Source organism: Puntigrus tetrazona, chromosome 5 (genome assembly GCF_018831695.1).
Source record: "Puntigrus tetrazona isolate hp1 chromosome 5, ASM1883169v1, whole genome shotgun sequence".
In the NCBI taxonomy this organism is placed as follows: Eukaryota; Metazoa; Chordata; class Actinopteri; order Cypriniformes; family Cyprinidae; genus Puntigrus; species Puntigrus tetrazona.
The window spans coordinates 8,972,115-8,991,930 of NC_056703.1; the positions used below are offsets into that span (position 1 = coordinate 8,972,115).

Consider the following 19,816-nt stretch of genomic DNA (forward strand, 5'->3'; position numbering starts at 1 on the left):
GCTCGGTGTTTGTGTCACACCAGCAGGCGGCAGTGCAAACTGTTGTCGCGCTTGTTCCGTCGCCACAGATTTTGATTCACTTTGAGTCGAAGCTTTTGAATTTGTTCACAGTGAAGAGGTCGGGTTCAAAAATACTCGAATAATCCTGTTTGTGCGTTATAATAAATTCTGATGGCATAAAAGCCATCACCTACAAAAGAGAAAAGTATAAGTTAACGAAAGTAACAATCACAAGAACCCCTCCTTCTATTATTATTATCATCAATATAATGCTATTTTATATATGTGACCAAAACTAGTCATAATGTTAATTTATACATAATCTAAAAGCTGAATTCTGTTGATGTGGTTGGATGGGATGGGAAATTTGGTTAGGAAACGGCTTTTTGATCATCCGAGGGAATCTAAATATTGAGAAAATCGAATAATCCAAACTAATTTGAATATATTTACGGTAGGAAATTTACAAAAATGCCTTCATAATAATTTTAAGCATTAAAGAAAAATCGATTATTTGACCAATGCAATGTTACGTTGGCTAATGCTACAAATATACCTCTGCGATTTAAGATTGGTCCAGAGTAACGTTTTTTATTTTAATATTTAAATGTACACACGACGTTTTAACAGTTTGCTCATTAATTGTTCAAAATATTTTAACTCCGTTATCCCCACCACAGCGTTTTTCTACCTAACAAGCCCCTGTTAAAATAACATTTCTTTACTTTAGAGGGGACCGAAAATATCCTGACGTGATGACGACATCGTTTTACGTAGCCCGGGTATTTTCCCCGCTCAGAGAGAGAGAGAGAGAGAGAGAGAGAGAGAGATCATCATCTGAAGCGGCAGCGCGCAGGCAGCAGCAGCATCAGCATCGGCGGTGGACGCGCACTGAATGATCTACACACATCTTACAGACCGCGCACTTGAGTGTCATCGCACAGAGATTACAGCCAAAGGTTTTTCTCAACTGTGGGACGGGGGCATGATAAACCCCGGATCCCCCGGTCCGTTGTACTGTTCGTAAGGATGCGATCACTGAGCCCACCGTGGGCCTCGCTACTCACCGAGGCTTTCCTCATCACAACAGTCGCCGTCGGCGCCGCGATGGCAGGTAAGACGCTTCGTTAAACTTATTTAACGTGGAACTTAATGCCAGATTGGTATCTTGGGGTAAGTAAACGGCATCTGTTTATGTATATAGCCTGAAACAGCTTGTGGAGCCCCATAGTGGGAATGTGTTTTGTGTATTTTGCTCGTTCTGTATACATGTGCACTGCAAGTCTATTCAAGTGTCATGTCAGACTTGTTTTGTATAATTGATAGTAGTAGAATGTTTTGTGCTTACAAAGTTTTTTTTTCATTTGAAATGAATTTAGGATTCTTAGAATTGTCTTTGATTCTGCTTATTCTGCTGTTTGAAGAACAAGTTAAATTTGAAGTCAGTATTGGATAATAAAATGCTATGGTACGGGGAGAAGAGGTGCTCCGTGACGCAGGTGGGAGAGATGTGGACCCCCTGTTATCAACATGTTTGTCCGTTTTTGGCCTCATGGGTGCATTCACATATTTTGATGTCATCATTAGCTTCGCACTATGCACTTAAGATATGCCGTTAATGTCCTGGTAACGTCACTGCATTTATTGACACGCACACCACAGAGGAGCCCATTCTTTAACCCCTCAGCGTTTTGTAATGGAAACAGGCAATCAGCAGACAGGAATGAGAGCTCCAGACCCTGCCACGTTTCTCCTGCCACTCAGGTCTGGGCTATAAATACTGACAATAAGAATGTAGAAAATGAAGGCCACTAGAGTGCTTCGCACCACAAGACCGAAGACCATCTGGTAACTCAAGGAAGCTGAACCACAACATTTGTTTTTTTCATTGTGCAAGACCTTGCACTCACATCTGATTTAATTCCTGTTATGTATTATCAGCAGCCGAAAGGAGAAATTACCAAAAAGAAAGGAGAATTCACAAAAAAGCAGGCTGTGAATTACCAAAAAAATGTAAATCAATACGGGTAATAATATAGTACTCTTTCAAAATCTGATATTTGTATCGACTGAGATTAAATATAGATCAACTGAGATTGGGTACTTGTAACTTTTGTTATATTAAATTAGCCAAACACATTAGTTAATGACTGTCGAAGAAAACCTTTATCTAGAAAATGTCTGAAATTTTCATACTGTACGTTTTTATTTTGTAAATCACTGCCAACAAGATGTTGTTCTTTTTAAAATCGGTGCTGCACAACTATAGAGAACAGGGCTGCGGCAAAAGATATTGAACCGCAACACCCATAATGCACTGGGTTTGATTAGACTATCCGTGAGTCGGGTTACAAAAATGCTATCTGTATTTTTTAAAAAAAAAAAAGCCCTGGAGCTGCCTTTTACAAACAAATGAACACAGTAAAGTAACACGCGTCATTCATTTATTTAAACTTTCAACATTATAAAAATACCAAATAATTGTAGAAATTGTAAAAAATGTTATGTTTTCGGCCCCAGTTGTGCATTAAGTCACTGTGACTGTGGTAAATGATATTTAACCAGAAGCAAAGACGTTTTATTTAGGCTCTTGTGAGTTGCCAGGGCTTTGCTCAGACTGCAGAGGAGCTGTAAAGTTGATAATTGACCGTCTAACGAGAAAGAAGACAATTCAAGTAACCTTCAAAAATGATCTCTCTAACGCTTCTTTTAGAGAACTTGTATAGAAGCAGTTATGCAACCGCAGAGATACATGTTATATCGTTTAGATGCAGACTGAAGAGGTAGGTGTTGTAGCCATTGCCAGAATGAAAAGAAGAAATCATGAGAGAAATAAGTGAATGGAGTACAAGCTGAATATTACACTGGAGGTCTTAATCGGTTTATCTAGCTTTGCCAGTTTAAATATTTAAGCTAAATATCCTTAAAGCAAAAAACCCATCATCAGGCTACCATATATGTAGATGAGCTAGTTTGTTCACCGATGAATCCCCAATGAATACAGCTGATAAAATATTGCATTAATTAACAAGTAATAAACACAATTCATCAATTGACATTTTATCAAGCAAAAGCTACGTAAGATAGACCCGTTGTAGAGAATTAGATTTTATTTTATACATTAATTATCGCTAACGTAATACTTTAAATATTTACATTTGGAGTTAAAGTTTTTTGCAGCGTATGAAATGTGTTTAGAATTATGGCGCCTGGCTCAAAGCCTTTACTTAGGCGCTCAGAAGCCGTGCATCTAAAGAGAGTAATGTAGGTGATATCTATCCGAGTCTGTCTTTTCCGGTGCTCGCCTTTTGCTGAAGTCGCCTCCTGCACGATACGCTCTGATTTAATGCGGGAAGTCTTTCTCATTTCCAGTTTCTCTCTCTCTCTCTCTCTCTCTCTCTCTCTCTCTCTCTCTCTCTCTCTCTCTCTCTCTCTCTCTTCATTGCCTTCTCCCCGTGTCTAACTTCCCCCTTTGCGTTTAAGTTTGTGATCTCACGAAGTCACGTCAGACTTAAGCTGGCATGAAAGAGGGTGAGATGTTTTAAGCAGCCCGTCGGGTCGGCTGTAATCCTCGTGCGCTCGTGCATGTGAGGCTTCAGATTGTTCTGTCATTTTAATCTCACTTCAAAGTAGAAGCCTGAATCTAAAACAGCGCCACTTTGAGAGTGAAGACAGTCGAGTGTGTTTCTCCCGTGCTCTGTAATCTTCGTGTATATTTTAACAGCAGGAGAGATGTCTGGTATAATAAGTATAATTCGGTCGTTCTGCCGCTCGTCATTGTTTCAGTTTTGCTGCTCTCTTTTGTTGTAAGGACGAGACACAATAGAGAAATGTGTTACGAATGTTACAGCTGTCATAGAAATCATCCATTACGAATTTTCTCAAACTGTCTCTTATGCTGCTTTCTTTCACTCCAAGCTATTATTCTCTTTTTCTGTTCTTTCCCCTCTCGTCTTAATTTTCTCTACTTTCTGTATTATTCATTTTTGGTTATGTTTTAAATTTTTTCATGTTGTTTCCCCTCCTTAAACCCTCAGAGACCCACTGCAGCAAAACTTGCTTAACGTTTATTAAATACCTGTAAATATGGGTTAATGGCAGCTCACACTTTGACATATACAATATATACAGTATATGTAATATTTACAGTCGGAATTTCCCAGCATGCCAAATTCACACAACATGGCCACTGTCACAGTTGAATTAAATTTAACAATCTTAAACATTTGTTTGGTTATTTAAAGTATAGTGGTTGAAAAAGATGGCAACGTTACAAAAATATAACAAGAGAAAAATGCATCATTCAATTTAAAGGTAAATATTCCAAACTATTTTTTAAAAAGCGTTTAATGCAATTTAGAACGCGTATTATATACTGTACAGATTAGAACAGCTTTGAATATGATTTTAAGGTCATTTATGAAATGATCACGAAATGTTAGGTAGTATGAGATCAAATATCAACTGAAAAGTCTTAATTATGAAAGGAAATTGCAAAAAAGTAGCTTTATACACTACTGTTCAAAAATTTAGGGTCTGAAAGATTTTTAAGGCATTATTTTTACTTACAGTATCTTTAGTGTCACAGAAATCAGTCTAATTTGCTGATTTGCTGCTCAAGATATTTTATTGTTAATATTATCTCAATTGAAAAATCACAATATTTTTGTGAAAACCATTATGTAATTTTTTTTCGTCCAAGATTCTTTGATGAATAAAAAGATCTGAATAACTGTATTATAAATAGAAGTCTTCTGTAACAGTGTTTTTGTATTGCTTAATCATTTTTAAGGCAACACATTTACTGCTTATTTAAAATCTATCTTTTACTCCCCGTCTCATAATGTGGTAATCAGTCATCCAGGAAAATTGCTACTTGGTCTCATGGCATAAACCTATCTTGGTGCACTTTTTTAGAGAGACACAATACGTACCAACAAGTGCAATTTGCTGCAGTTTCTAAAAGAAATGAACACTACAGGTGTTCTAGACACCTCTCTGACACCTTTATTCCTTTTCATACGAAGTTTCAATTAAAAAAACAAGCTGTAGTCCACATGTTTTATCTCTTTGTCGCCATCTATGCTTGAAAACCTGTCACTGCAGTACCTTGCGGCGTTATATTTCGTGCGTGGGTTGTGGTCAGTCTCGGCTCCGCCGCGGATGAATCTAACGTTTTGACGTGAATGTGTAGCTGTAAATCCTGTACATACTTTATCCTCAAATTATTAATGTTAACAACAACATTGCGTGACTACGAGTATAGTGTGTATTAGCGTGTAGATTTAAGTTTATGTACACTCTGATCTCTAATTGATCCTCACAGGTGAATAAAGCGAGCCGGAACTCAATCTTTGTTTACAGACGTCAGGTAAATGACGCAGTGCCATGCGCAATTTTGCCGCGAAAATTTACGCATCCTGTCAACTTAGAAAACAGGCGATAGTTTTGAAGAATGGCTGCTTATGTGTTTTCTCAAATATTGATTCATTTTTTAACAAAAAGCAGCTTTCTAAAAAAAAAAAAGCGTAAATGTCGCACAATTAATAAAAAAATCACGTCAAGATAACATTAATATGCATTTTTGCATCAGTTTTTTTACATCAGTATATCAAATTTATTTTTATTATTATTTTTTGCATACTGTAGCAACAGTTCACAGATATATAACGTCAATGCATACCTATATCAAAGTAATAAAAGAGCAGGGTTCACTATTAAACCAGCGTTTTAGCGGCGTAATGTGCAGTAAGGCATGCAAAAAAAAAAAAAACAGTTATGCACAAAAAGTGCACAGAGGTACATATTTTTATGACACCAGGTTGGAAAATTGTTATTAACACAGATTCATGTAGGTTTAATTAGAGGTGTTATCCTGGAGTGGCATATTCCCTGAAGCTTAGTCTCAGAGAGGAATTTATTTTGCATTGCTCGTAAATGCATATCTGTTAGTGTCGGATTGGTTCGAATATCGTCAGACTTGAGACAATTATAGATGCATGTCATGTTTTTCCTGCACATTGTTGATTAATTGGATAATTGCATTGCCCATCTAAGTGACAAAATGGATTTCTGCCCATTACTAATTCAGAAAGAAGACCGGCCACCTAACGTCTGCCCTGAATAAGACAAATGGATTCACACATGAGCACCAGTTTGAGGTCAGGAAGCAGACGTGATGTAAGAGTGCGAAGGGGCTAAAAAAAGACGATGTTTCATTTTTAATGTTATTCACAGTTCATTGTGACTGCGGCTGATGAAAGAAAGATATTTCTGGACTCCACTCTCATTAAACGGGCTGCTTCATTGTGTTCAGAGCTGGTCAATAATAATTTTAATCGAAACACTCATGTATTAATAGCAGATGATGAGGTATTTACCAAACTGCGATGTTTCAGTAAGATGCGAAGATCGTAAAAGGGACTGCTTTAAGAGGTTGTCTTTTTAAATTTAGTCTTTTAAATAAAATCTGTTAAACTAACCAACTGTTTTAGAAGCAGTGAAATATATCTGAATCAGTATTTAGTTTCTACCAACATTCTGTTTTTCCACAATCTTACATTTTATACCAAGTACACTACTGTTAGTTTTGGGTTAGTGTTGATTTAGTACAGAAAATTGACAAAAAGTTCATTGACAAGCTTCTTTTCATGACGAAAATGAGATAAAGACAAGGTAACAGCAAGGTTAATAAACAATAACTATGACTATATCAACATGACTGAAATCATTTTTTATTTTTGTCAAAAGAGACATAATTATTGAGGACTATTTGGGGGAAGTAAAAGTGATAATATTGCGAGTTTTCTAACTTTATAAAGAATCCTTTAAAAAGCATTTTTTACATTTCGAAATAATTTACACGTCTTCCATTTTTCTTTCTTCACTTTTCAGTAAACTGCTTTACCCATAGCTGCAAAATATGCAATTTTTTTAAACAGTGCACAGGGAAAGGATTAGCATTAACATAAAACCAGAGGAAACGGGGGAAAATACTTAAATGATGAGAAGCGACGGGATCGTAACAATTTATTTTGCTCTGCGCTCTCACGGCATGAGTCAGCTTTAAATGGGGATTTGCGCTGACTTACTGCAATGTTATTTTTAACGTTTCAACGATAATCTTTTTTGACAATTGACAATGAGAGAATTTAAGGCGTTCAACAAGGAGAAAAAACCCGCAGCTCTGCTCTGTGCCCTCCTCAGTCAGCCTGTCACGTCACAGAGCACAAAGTTCTTAAGAGTGACAGCGCGCAGTCCACACTGCTTCAGTGTGTTTTTCGAACTTTGTATTGCGAGGCAAGTGTACAAGCCGTTCTGAAAGACTGCTATAGCCTGGAACGAAGACTACCAACTTCGTTCCCTGTTCACTGAATGGGGTTGCTAGGTGAATAATGATTCGCAAGACATTCAATTGAAGTTCGTGGGATAATTTAAAAGAGATGTAGATATGTTGCACCTGTATAAAGCATTCATGGCGTTGTTAACTTAAAAAGAGAGATAAACCTAAGGTAACCTTAAAAGAACTGGTTCACGGCAACTTCATTCAGCATGTCCATTTAAAGCCAGAGAGAGTGAGTTCTTTATAAATAACACGTCACTGGCAGACAAAAAACACATTCATTTTCTTATTCTATTTCCAATTATCCCAACCATTTATCCTCTCTGCGGTTGAAGAGATGCTTTAGCCTATCCCAGCATCTAATGCCAAAGCAGGCCAGCCCCTAACGGGATTTTATATTTTATTTTTAATTAGCATGTTTATTTGACATTCTGTCAGAAGCATTGCGCTTTAAGCACATACAAAGACTGCGTTACACTTCAAAATATGAAGTGTTTTCATATGATCAGTGCATTTTCCATTATGCAGATAGAGCATGTAGACATGGTTGCCAGGTTATGAAGGTTAATTAAACCACTGAACAGAAAATGCTCTGGTTTATACATATGGCAGCTGTCACCGTGAAAGCTTGTGAGGGCTTGTTTCTAATAAAGTTCATGCTAAATCAAAATGTAACGTAATCACAATAAAATGAACTTTGAACACGCAAATGTGCTATTACATTATTACAAATCCCAGGCTGTTATTTACTGCAGTCAGTGGGTTATTTTAAATGTTTTCAGATGTCATAGAAGTTTGGGAATCCCTATTGTAGAGTGATAATAAATGATAAAAATCCCTGCTGTGTTCAAAATACAATATGCCCAAAAACCGCTCTGCCTTTGGCCAAATCTTGAAATTGTCCTTCTGTTAGTCATGTTTTGGGGCCCGTTTCAGTCTTTCCTAGATCAGTGTCATCTTTACTCTGCACAGTATGACTGGGTCACCTTGAGGCATGTCTGAACTGTGGCCAGACGCCGACACTTTCCAACCTCAGCAGAGCCACTTTGGCCTTTGCAGTTTGCAGGAGTAGGATGGCGTGAGAGATGATAGTGGTGCTCCATAGCAGCAATGTGTGTGTGTGTGTGTGTGTGTGTGTGTGTGTGTGTGTGTGTGTGTGTGTGTGTGTGTGTGATGATGTGCTTGGAAGTAGGAATTAGATTTTCTATGTAACGCGGATTATGGTGGATCTATTTCCCCTCACTTCTAACTACAAAGTCTAATAAAACTGCAACATAACTTCTTGTCTGGGTTAAATAACTGCAAATCTGCATATTACAAAATATCAGCTAGTCATCTGGATGTCTGAAGAACTAGTCGGCTAATTGGTCATATGAAAGGCCTGTATAATTGGAGTGGTATGGTTTAAAGCTCTTTTTTGCTGTGTGTTAAAGTTGGATGAAATGAAACAGAACATGGAAAAAAGGAAAAATTTGGACACATTTTTATGTATTTCGACATTATCTACATTCACTTGTGGTTTTCTCGTTATCTTAAATATATAGCTGTAGAGATTTTTAGACAAATGGATTGATTGTTGTGTTTTTAAGAGTGATAATGCTCTTAATGATATTAAGATCTGAAACTGATAGACAACAGAGAACAGCTGGGCTTTAAACCGTCATGTGCATCACCTCCAGTGCAGCGACAACGAGAGATTCTCGTAAAAACCATCACTGCTGATGCACCGTAGGTTCAATGAGTCATTTCATCGCATTTGTGCGCTTAATGGGCAGTTCCAGTAAAAAGCAAATTGCAATTGTCAGCAGTGATTGTTGGTTTGAGCATTGAAATCAATATCAATTAATACGGTGACACAGGTCTCAGAGCAGCGTGGTGCATACGGGATAAATACATTTAGGCACGATGCACAGTTATTTCATACTGCACATCGCAAGTAATTATTTTGGAACAATACAGTTTTTATAACATATTGTCAATTGTTGTGTTTTATTTCTCCCATGGCTGGCTCTGGTTCAGAAGAGTTCATCCCCGGCCCCTTTTCAGCTGCTGCATTGGCAGTGACTCACACCTGATGATGTCACACCTACTCAGTTGCCATAGCAGTTGTTATGGAAACAGGAGCCAAGGTTTCAGTGGCTGAGCCTTTCAGAAGTAAAACTCAAGGCTGTGCATTACGATTATTTTACCATACATAAGAAATGTTCTTATAGGCACATTGTGCAATGAGGTGCTAAAATCAGCCATAGGCTTGTCAGAATGACTGTAGCACATGACTTTGAGTTGATTGTTGCATTAATAAAAATGGTAAGAACAGAAATAACATCTAAGACACTTGTGTTCAATTATATTTTTATATTTATGTTCAACAATTCTTCTCATGGGATATGTAGTTCTCATTAGGGGTGGGCGATATGACCAAAATCTTAAATTCAATTATCTATGCTAAGCTACAGCTAAAAGTGCTACCTCCAGATCAGGAGATTGGCTGAGTGGATTAAAAAATGGTAAAACTCTACTTTTTAACTCTAGGGGAGTTGGAAAATGAGCCTATTTTCAAAAAAAACATGGCGTGTTCCTTTAAGATATCTATCGTACATTTTCCTACAACTTGCTCCAATTCTGGTTATGTTTATGGTTGAGGGAAAAACATTCATTCATACTATTTTACACAACTCTGCCATTTTTGCATAATTCAAATGAAATAAACTCATACATTTCCCTGTATATATTTTAAAACCAGTTATCGATTTCACACGAAACCTATTTTCCCATTTAACACATTTTTAATTTTATCACATACTTTATCACCTTTTGCCTCGAGCCTTAAAACAGTCACAAGGCTCTCAAATTAAAAGAAGTTAATCTTGTAAAGGTGCATATAATAATTATTTATTGTTCAGATCTCCATACTGAATACCATTAAGCTTTAAAATCTCCACCGACGATAGTTAGAATGATTTTGTGCACTTTTGCTGTTATGATTAACATTCTCTCAGCAAGGATCCCTGCTGACAATCAGTGGGAGACACACGACTTCTTTGTTGTTTTTGGACATCATTTGATACATGTGGGTGTTGGATCTCCTCAACACTTCGACCTGCTGCCCCAGTTCTGCCCTCAGCAGCGGAGCCCACGTACAGTTGCACTGCTGTTTTATTGATCCACTGTTGTTCCTGAGCTCTCCATCATAACAGTAACAAGTCACAATGCACTAGATCAGAGAGAGCTACTCAAACATAATCAGCCTGATTACTGTTTATGCAATTTTTCTGTATGACAAATAGCCTTACATGTTCATGTTGTACAAGAGAAAGCACTCAAACTGCAGGGCATCTCTAATTAGACGTACTAGTTTTGTAAATATTTTTTATAATTGTATTTATTTAGTGAGTTATTTATTTTGCGTCCAAGGATTCAGATATGACCAGTCAGGCCATTTTGACAACTGGAAAAATATTGGGCGTTAACGTGAGGCAACCTCAGTGGAAAGTGTGTAAGTGGGTCAGTCATCAGTGTCTTTGTCTTTTCCGTTACAGTTGTGGGACATTGTCCTCGGAGTCTGGACTGTGCCCGGGAGCGACGGCACTTCTGCCAGCCTGGCTCTTCACACTGCGGCCCATGCCTAGACCCGTTTGTGGAGAACAAACGAGGGAAGTGTGTGATCAGGAGACGAAATCATCCTGGTGAGTACTGAGTCCTGCCAAGGTGCCTTTCACAAAATTCTGCTCATTTGGGCATATTTTCAACAGCTCTGGGCAGCTATTTCGGACATGCAAAACCAACTTTAGAAACCAATTTCTAACCTCCGTCTAATGTTTCAAATAGTTTCTCAGTTTCATATTTCAAAACAGCAGCAAGATAAATCAAGAGTAGGTCGGTATAGTTGAATCAAAACGCGATATTGACTAGTGTCTGTCATTGATTATTAAATCGCAAAAACTTTATTTAAATATGAGTCCTGCAAGTTCTGCATGTGTGAATGCGGTTCAGTTTTATTTATCGGTCCTGAAGTGCGCATGATCCTCTCAATGTTTTCAGCCTTTGTTACCTCAATGTATGTGTACAAGAACACATGAGCATAATTTCTAGAACTGCTCTAGAACTATAGCCGTATCAGAAACTTAAAGGTCTTTGCAGCAACTGTGACAACTTAGTTAATTGCTTAATTGCTGTTAAATAGTTTCACTTAGACATGCTTTTTTATTCATAGAAATTTGATTTAATGATTAAAACAGAATCTGGAAAAATTTAAAAGGACAAAAATGGAAAATAACTCCATGTTGTTTCTAATGAATAAATAGCCTTTAAGAAACTGCATAATTCTAAGCATGCATCTCAGGACGCGGACTTTCTGTGAGAACTGGAGCTTGTAATGCAGTGACACGATAACTTTGCCAGTTGGTGATTCGCTCTCTTTAATTAGAAAGTGGACTTTTCCACTGTTGCTTGTTGCTCTTTTGCCCATCTTGGCACACCATCTTTGGTCGTACACGCATTTTGCATGTTTGTTTTGCCACGTATCTTTGTAGCAGCATTTCAAAATGTAAGGAAGCATTTTCAGGGTTCCCCGTCGTATGCATTGGACCGCAGTGGAAGACCTCTCACCGTCTGGCTTTCCTCTTCCCCTCTTCCACCCACACATTGCTGCAGATGCAAAAGGGGGGGGCTAATGAAATAATTCAGCTGTCTCGTTCTACACTGCAGTGGTAGGGATTGACAAATACTGCCTTAGCTTTAACCATACCGACAAGCAGCAGTTAGATGTAAATATCCACCAGCAGTAGATTTTTGTTTTCAGCTTTTCGATTGAAGCCAAAAAAAAAAAATTTCATCTTGACTACAACCTTGAAGGTTATTGATCGGTAATTTTCCAGCGCCGCCTTAGGAGGGCAGTGCTGTTGTCGACGTCTAATCGATACCGTTCAACAGGCAGGAGTATGAGCAGCGCCCTTTTCTTCTTCCTCTTTTCACTCTCACTTTCTTTTCTTTTCACTTTAGTTCATTTAGGAGGCCTTAGAGGCCTCACATTTTTCACAATGTCTTTTTGCTTGCCTCTTTGGCTTATGCCAAATCTGTTGGGTCTCGTTTACAAACTGTGCACCAATTTAATTTGCATATATGTATTTTTATTTTCGTCTGTGTGTATGGATTCACATTAGGGCACTGCTGATGAAGAAGTTTGCATGCTGTTAATAAATGTGTTACAATTTAAATTTGAAAACTGACTTCTAGCACATGTAGAAGAATTGAAAAGTCTTGGTTTTAAAACGTACTGCTTTGATGTACTTTTTTAGAAATAATTATTTATAGTTACTGTAATTGATGATTCTCATTTCGGAATAACAAAAAGAATCTGTGTTTATCGCTCTAAAGTTGCTTATGCCTTTCAGCCAGTTTTTAATTGAATCACTTGGCTTTGAAGATTTTAAACTCAAGTAACTGTGCAAGATTATGTTTCAAAGAGTGATGAATGGCTGTGCAGGAGAGGTTGTGCGGAAAGCCCTTATTTGGAGATGGCTAGGGTATACATTATGTAAGTTCTTAACTATGGGTTATTGCCAATTCACTTACAGTCGAATAGCCTGGATTCATCAGCATTACAGTGAAGCACAGCAGAAATTGTGTCATAAAAAACCTTTTCAAAGAACACTTGTACACAATTGTGACCCTGGACCAAAAAACTATTCTTAAATCGCTGGAGTATGTTTGTTGCAATAGCCAAAAATACATTGTGTTGGTCAAAATGGTCATCATTAGGATATGTAAAGAGCATGTTCCATGAAGATATTTTGTAAATATCCTACCGTAAATATATTAAAACCTAAATAAAGTAGCATGCATTGCTAAGAACTTTATTTGGACAACTTTAAAGGACAACTTTATTGAGATTTTTTCACTCTCAGATTCTAGATTTTCAAATGTTTCTGTCCTGGCTAAACACTGTCATAACAATGGAAAACGAACTATTGACACTTATGACTAGTTTTGTGGTCCAGGGTTACAATTATTAGTCAGTGAGGGCCACTGAGACTCATAAGTTATGCAATTATTAAATAAATCACGATTCATGTGTAAATTTGTTAGCAAACAGGTTTTACACTCAGATAGGGCTGTGGACCTTTAGTAAACAGAACGACTAAATAAAAATATGCATAAAACATCCAACCTTTGATTTTTGTTTGCATTTTTTATATTGATGTGTTTAGTTTTAGTGTTAATTTATGTGTTTAATTATGCAAGTACACAAATATAAAACGTGCAAATTGCGATTCCCGTTATCCAGTCTGGATATTAATGAAATTGCACGGTCACCAGACACAACTGTATCCCTTAACTGTGTAGCAAACAAAAGCTGTTTTCCACATTATTTGGAGTGGAAAATAAATAATCTGACACTTTTAAATAAATTTAGCTCACGCTGGTAAAAATAGATCTTTCATGGTTGAATGGCTGAAGCATCTCTCTCTCTCTGCCTCTCTTTCTCAAACACTCTCGTGAAGTTTTTGCTCTCGGCACTTTCTCGGTGGTTGCCGTGGTGACGGGTTTCATTCATGAATCTGTAGAGGCCCCTCCCCCGTCCTCTCCCTGCCCATCTGTATGCCCCATTGCCCGCATACGCATAGCAGCACCACACAACACACGGACTGACCAGATCCGCCCACGCTCACTGCGGTACGCACACACGCGCACGCGCACGCGGATTTCGCAGTGCATAAGCTCATAACACTTTAGCACGCAAATCTTTGGTGATAAATCATTTTAAACGTTCATAAATACAGCAGCATGGCTTGCACGTTCTACCCAATGCAATACAAACTATGCCAAGACGTATGTCATATTCCTTGGTGCATTATTATTTAACTTACCTTTATCGGTTCACACTTCAGATAGTTCTATTACTGACATGTGACAGTGACAGCTTGCAGTTCTGCGTATGTACGTTTTGCAAATACAATACCAGTCAAATGTTCAGGGTGGGTAAGTTTTTTTTTTTGTTTGTTTTTGAAAGAAACCAATACTTTTATTCAGCAAGTTTGCATTGAATTGTTCAAAAGTTACAGTAAAGGGACAATTTGGAACTTTCCGTTTGGAACATTTTAAACGTTTGAATGTTTAAAACATTGATATTTAGAAAGGTTTCATGAGCACCAAAACAACATATTAGAATTATTTCTGAAGGATCGTGTGATAATGAAGACAGGAAGTAAAGGGATCAGGAAAGGCTGGGATTCGAACTTGGGTCGCCTGTAACACAACAGCTCTAGGCTATTATCCTAAAATCTAGGCTATTTTAAAATGATAATTATTTTCACGGTAATGCAGTTTTTACTGTGTTTTTTTAATGAAATAAACATGGTGAGCATAAAGGACGTCTTTCAGTTATAGCCTATTAGAAAATTACTGACCCCATTTTGAACAGTAATGTAAGCACTGCAGATTTCCTATTTTTCTCATAACTCTCATGTTATTTCTCTGCCCCACTTTCTTGCCCTAGCAGTCAAGGTCAGCCATCTCCCAGAGCTGGATGAAGAGATAGACATTCTTTCCTCCATCATCAGCAAACACAGAGAATCAGAGATGAAACACTCGGGTAAGGTGGCATGGAAATCCTGCTGTCTTTTACTCACCTTTATGTCGTTCCAATCTTTTCGATCTTTTGTAAGACAAAAAAAAGGAGAAAATCTTTGTGTTCCTGTTTTCCATATAATGACAGTGAACATGAAAAGTGCCACTAAATGTTCACCGTAGTCTCCTCAAGCTTTCTGAAAACATACTTTTACATACCACACCGCATTTATATTCAAACTGACGCACTCTTCATGCGAGAACTGTTTGATGACAGGGCCGACACTATTTGAAACGAACATCTCTCACTCATTTTTAATGTCTTGTGTTCTCCAGCCCCCTCTCCAGCTGCTTCCACAGCCCCTGAAGATCGATTCTGGCCTAGCGGTCAGCATAGAGCAGAGGCTTCTCCTACTGCTGCTACATCAGAACAGCCTCTGACAAGTGCCCTGACCACCGCCGCCTCCAGCACCAGCCCAGCCTCACACGCTCCCTTTATCTCGGCTGTGCACAGCGCCCCCTTTATCATCCCGTACCCCTCTGAGGACCACTCTTTCATCAGTGCGTTATGCTCTATATAGTTTGCTAATGTTTAGAATCGTGTAAGAGTTTACTGCACTGCTTTTCCTTCTTGCCTGTTTTCATGATCTTATCTTCTTTTTTAGTATTTTTGGGTGTGTTTCTCATGGTTGGCTCAGTTGCCATGGTCTTGACCGGAGTGTGTTGGGTCAGGTGAGATGTTATACAATCTTAACAAAACTTGTTGGATTAATTATCTGAATATGTTGACATGAATGATGCTGAAGCTGTGTCATCTTGCTTCTCAGGATGCAGAGAGGCGGTCGTCTGGCCCAGAAGGTTGATTATCCTGCTTTTGGGTTAATAGGTTCTAGTTCTTATGATAGTGGAATGGTGAGTAGAGCACACATACGCATACAAAAGCAAAGCATCATTCATGCGTGTCGTGATGCTTGTATGTTTATACACTCTTCTGATATTCCGTTATTAGCCTGGAGATAAAACACTTGCCCAGAGTGCCCAGATGTACCATTTTCAGCTTCAGAAGCAGCAAATGATGTCAATCAAGTAAGCGATTGGACAATAAAGTGAATCAACTGCCTTTCATGGATACAACACATTTCCCAGCAACCCTCATCCTGCATGCCTGGATTTGGAATAGAGTATATTAGATATGCTTCTGTTCAAGAATTTGGGTCAGATCTCTATTCTATTTTTTTCCAATAAAAATTCCATTTAATGATAACATAAAATGTTTTTCAGATTTGTTCAAAGCTTGGTTTGGTTCTAAAGGGTTACGTAACATTTAAGATTAGAGTAATGGTTGATGAAAATTCAGTTCCATCACAGAAAAAAAACTTAAAATAGAAAAAAATGTAAATAGTATTTTACAATATTACTTTTTATTATACCTTTGAGCCCATAATTGCTCTCTTGGAATAATGACATATAAAAAAAAATAATAAAATAAAAACTCTATCATCTTCTCTATCAAAAATGTCAATATTTATTTTCCAGTTGTAATTTAACAATTTTAAACATGTGAGCATATAATGAATAATGGTTTATAATTTATCAGGCTATATACATACAGCCTATTTTCTGACAAAACTGACTGCATCAACATTATTTACATTATCATATAAAACTCAGTGGCATGCCTTCTGTGTTTTGTTATCATGCAGGCAACGAAATGATTCCAAGATTCCTGAGTCCGGAGCCACATCGGATGAGGAAAATGAAGACGGAGACTTCACTGTGTACGAGTGCCCAGGACTTGCCCCAGTAAGAGAAATATGTTTATATTAGTGCTGTCAAAAGATGAATAGCTTCCAAAATATTTTTTTTGTTTGCATAATACATATATATATATATACACATATACATACTGTATGTGTGTGTGTGTGTGAGAGAGAAAGAGAGAGAGAGAGTGCATGAATTACCTCAGTCTGTGCATGAAAGTGTTCAGCTAACAATAAAAAAAGCTAATTTTCTTCAATAACAGTGGCATTTTTACTTCGCTTGTGAGAAGTCAAGTTGATTTTATGGATAAAGTGTGTATGTTAATGTACATGCATCTCTGAGTGAGAGAGAGAGAGATAATAATAGAACATAATTTTGTGGCAAAACATGGAAATGAGCTGTCGTTTTTAATATTGATTACTATATTTGTTTGGCCAGTGTCATTGTGGGTTTTGGTTATTTTGCTGTTATAAGCATAGGCGTGTATATATATGTATGGTTGCAAGACCTTTGAAATAATAGAAACCATTTGGAGAAGTGATATGGAACTGTACGAGATCTCACTCATGGCTGTCATAAATCAGGACTCCTGCAGGTGTAATCGATGGTATTATATGTCACCCGCTACGCTACAGTTTGAAGTCTCCTGTAGTGCCACGGTGTTTGAAAGTATCTTTCTCTTTCCAGACCGGGGAAATGGAAGTGAAGAACCCACTGTTCGACGACTCCACCTTTCATCTTCACCTGCAGAGAAGCTACAACTAAACACGAGTACTCAGAGGACGCATGAAATCACACTGGTGTGCTTTCCTCATCTGATCCATTCAGGCAAGGTCACAAAGGTCATCATGGTTCGTGCGCACATTTGAAAGTGTTTTTCTTTCGTGCTGTTAATTACCAGGTGTTGCAGCTTCCTTTCATGAACTGAAAACAAAATGCATTGCAACACTAATAGAAATAATTCACCTTGTTAACATGCCGATTCACACATACACAAGCATCCTTTCTAAAGACCAGCCCCTTCGGACCAGGACCCTGCGCTGTAGTACCTTTCAGTTTAACGGCAGATGTGTAAAAGCATTGCATGGTTTTCTGATTAAGAGCTGCACCCATCCTGTATAATCACGCAGAGTTCCTGTCTCTTTCCTTACATCCTCTGGACCTGTTAGATAGTAATGTCCATGATAAACATACTGTACGTAAGAGACTGGGCATCCTCGAAAAGCTTGAACGTGATCCGCTCTTGATACCAGCTCAAGACTCGTTTAATATCAGGTCATTGCTGAGTTCTGTTATGACGTCTTCTGTAGTATATTGTGAGTACTGTGCAATGGAAAGGAAACTTATTTATAGCATTAATTGTTTAAACATATCTTGCCTGCGAACGCTAGTCATCTTTAGAATGGACGTGGACGCTGACTCGCCTCGAGGAGCAGCGAAAATTATACGATTAGCATATTTTATGGTTTCTTCTACCAAATTCGTCTGTGACTGTATTTTTTAAACTACCAATGGTGATTTTAATATTTTTTTATAATTGTGCTCACACAAAAAAAACCCTAAATGATATTATGTAGCCGCTGTATAATCAGAATGGTCCTACTATGCATGATTTGAAGCCGTGTAATGAAGAAAGTCGGTGTGCATTTCTGATTCATTTGTAGAGCAAAAACACATGAAATTGGAGTTTTTGTATCAAACCCAGTCAAATCAAAAAGACCTGATTTGCAGCATAACATTGTACATAGCTGCTATTGTGTACAGGCCAGGATTCTCCAATCTTTGTGCGGTAACCTCTATGCTAGGTCACTAGCGGTGACTTGATATAGTTTGATTTCGGAGCGCATCTTGCTCGCTGCTGTTTCTCAGGAAATCTGCCAACAGTAGCCGGTTTCTGTGCAGCATTTTCTGTAATTCATGCAGGGGATCCATTCAGGTTCCTCTTGATCTTATACATTTGAATCTTTTAGTCAAAAACCGTGTTGTCAGTCTTTCGATGTTGCATTGGGGCGAAAGGAAGCCCTTTAAAATTTGAAATGTGCCTCCTTTAACATCCTCTAATTGTTCTGTTACAGTCATTGTGAGGATGTTATCTCTGACACGACCTACACTTTTCCAAATAATTCACGATGGTCTTTAGTTGAGCCCAATAAACTTTTTTCAGCTACTGAGATTGCCTGACATGCATGTAAAGATGGAATATATAAAAGAGGAAATAAATATTTATATCAGCTCAAGTAATAGTGTCCTGTTTTGTGTGAAGACATTTAAGGACAAACAACATGAGACGCTTACGTAAATAAGCCTTTTTTGTGCCTTTTTTCCGAAAGGCGTTTAAGTTCAAACTGTTCACACATATGCCAGCATTTCTACAAAATCATGGCCATTTAAAATTTATGATACCTTGAATTTCACATCACTGCTTTTCCACTGGATTGACAATTTTTCCCATGAAAAGTATGTTGTCAGTTCCCTGGTCGACAATAAAGATCATGAATGGACGATAAAATCTGTAAACTGATAGTTTGGATAAATCCCAAAGTCTGGTCTTTCTATTCCTTCCTCATCTACATCAAAAGCAAATGATGTTTAACCTCAAGTAAAATCACAAGAGTATACTTCAAATTAAAGCAAACAATGTAGAACATGCTCTATGAATTTCACATGAAGTGTTAAACAAAAATGTAAATTTTGTCATTATTCATCCTCATGTCGTGAGACCTTTATTTGTCTTCGGAACACAAATTAAGATATTGTTGATGAAATCTGAGAGATTTCTGATCCTGCATAGAAATCAATGTAACTTAAATGTTCCCAGGCCCAGAAATGTAGTAAGGACATAAGAACACAAACAGTATTCTTGCTGCTTCGTAACATTACAGTTAAGTAACTGATGTCACATGGACTGTTTTAACAATGTCTTTACAACCTTTCTGGGCTTTTGAAGGACATTTCATTGCTGTTTATGCAGGGACAAAAACTCGGATTTCATCAAATATATCTTAATTTGTGTTTCGAGGATGAATGAATGTCAGAGTTTGGAAAGACATGAGGTGGGTGGATCTTTTCTTCTGATATTCCTGTGAAGTTGGCCTTATCTGCGAACAGTCATGACAGTCATTTGCATTCCCTTTAAAACACGTT

General features: G+C 37.7%; 1 protein-coding gene across 2 annotated transcripts; it reads left to right on the plus strand.

The window, feature by feature from the left end:
• The first annotated feature begins 802 nt into the window (after window positions 1-802).
• On the plus strand, window positions 803-18,909 carry npdc1b (neural proliferation, differentiation and control, 1b). 2 transcript variants are annotated; one of them, XM_043240274.1, is made up of 9 exons: window positions 803-1,114; window positions 10,882-11,028; window positions 14,841-14,936; window positions 15,248-15,472; window positions 15,577-15,643; window positions 15,739-15,823; window positions 15,921-15,997; window positions 16,615-16,714; window positions 17,360-18,909. In XM_043240274.1, exons 1-9 carry the CDS (start codon window positions 1,030-1,032, stop codon window positions 17,435-17,437), a joined length of 960 nt encoding a protein of 319 aa, XP_043096209.1. In that variant the 5' UTR covers window positions 803-1,029; the 3' UTR covers window positions 17,438-18,909. The 2 variants fall into 2 exon arrangements, with proteins under 2 accessions (XP_043096209.1, XP_043096210.1); XM_043240275.1 differs by having other exon boundaries at window positions 805-1,114; window positions 14,844-14,936.
• Window positions 18,910-19,816: the final 907 nt, after the last annotated feature.

What these genes read in the sequence shown, in the direction of transcription:
- npdc1b (XM_043240274.1), top strand. Translation starts at nt 1,030, where the DNA reads ATGCGATCACTGAGCCCACCGTGGGCCTCGCTACTCACCGAGGCTTTC. An exon ending in ATCAGAGATGAAACACTCGG is followed by an intron (nt 14,937 to 15,247) that starts GTAAGGTGGCAT and finishes TGTGTTCTCCAG; the next exon opens with CCCCCTCTCCAGCTGCTTCC. An exon ending in CAGCAAATGATGTCAATCAA is followed by an intron (nt 15,998 to 16,614) that starts GTAAGCGATTGG and finishes GTTATCATGCAG; the next exon opens with GCAACGAAATGATTCCAAGA.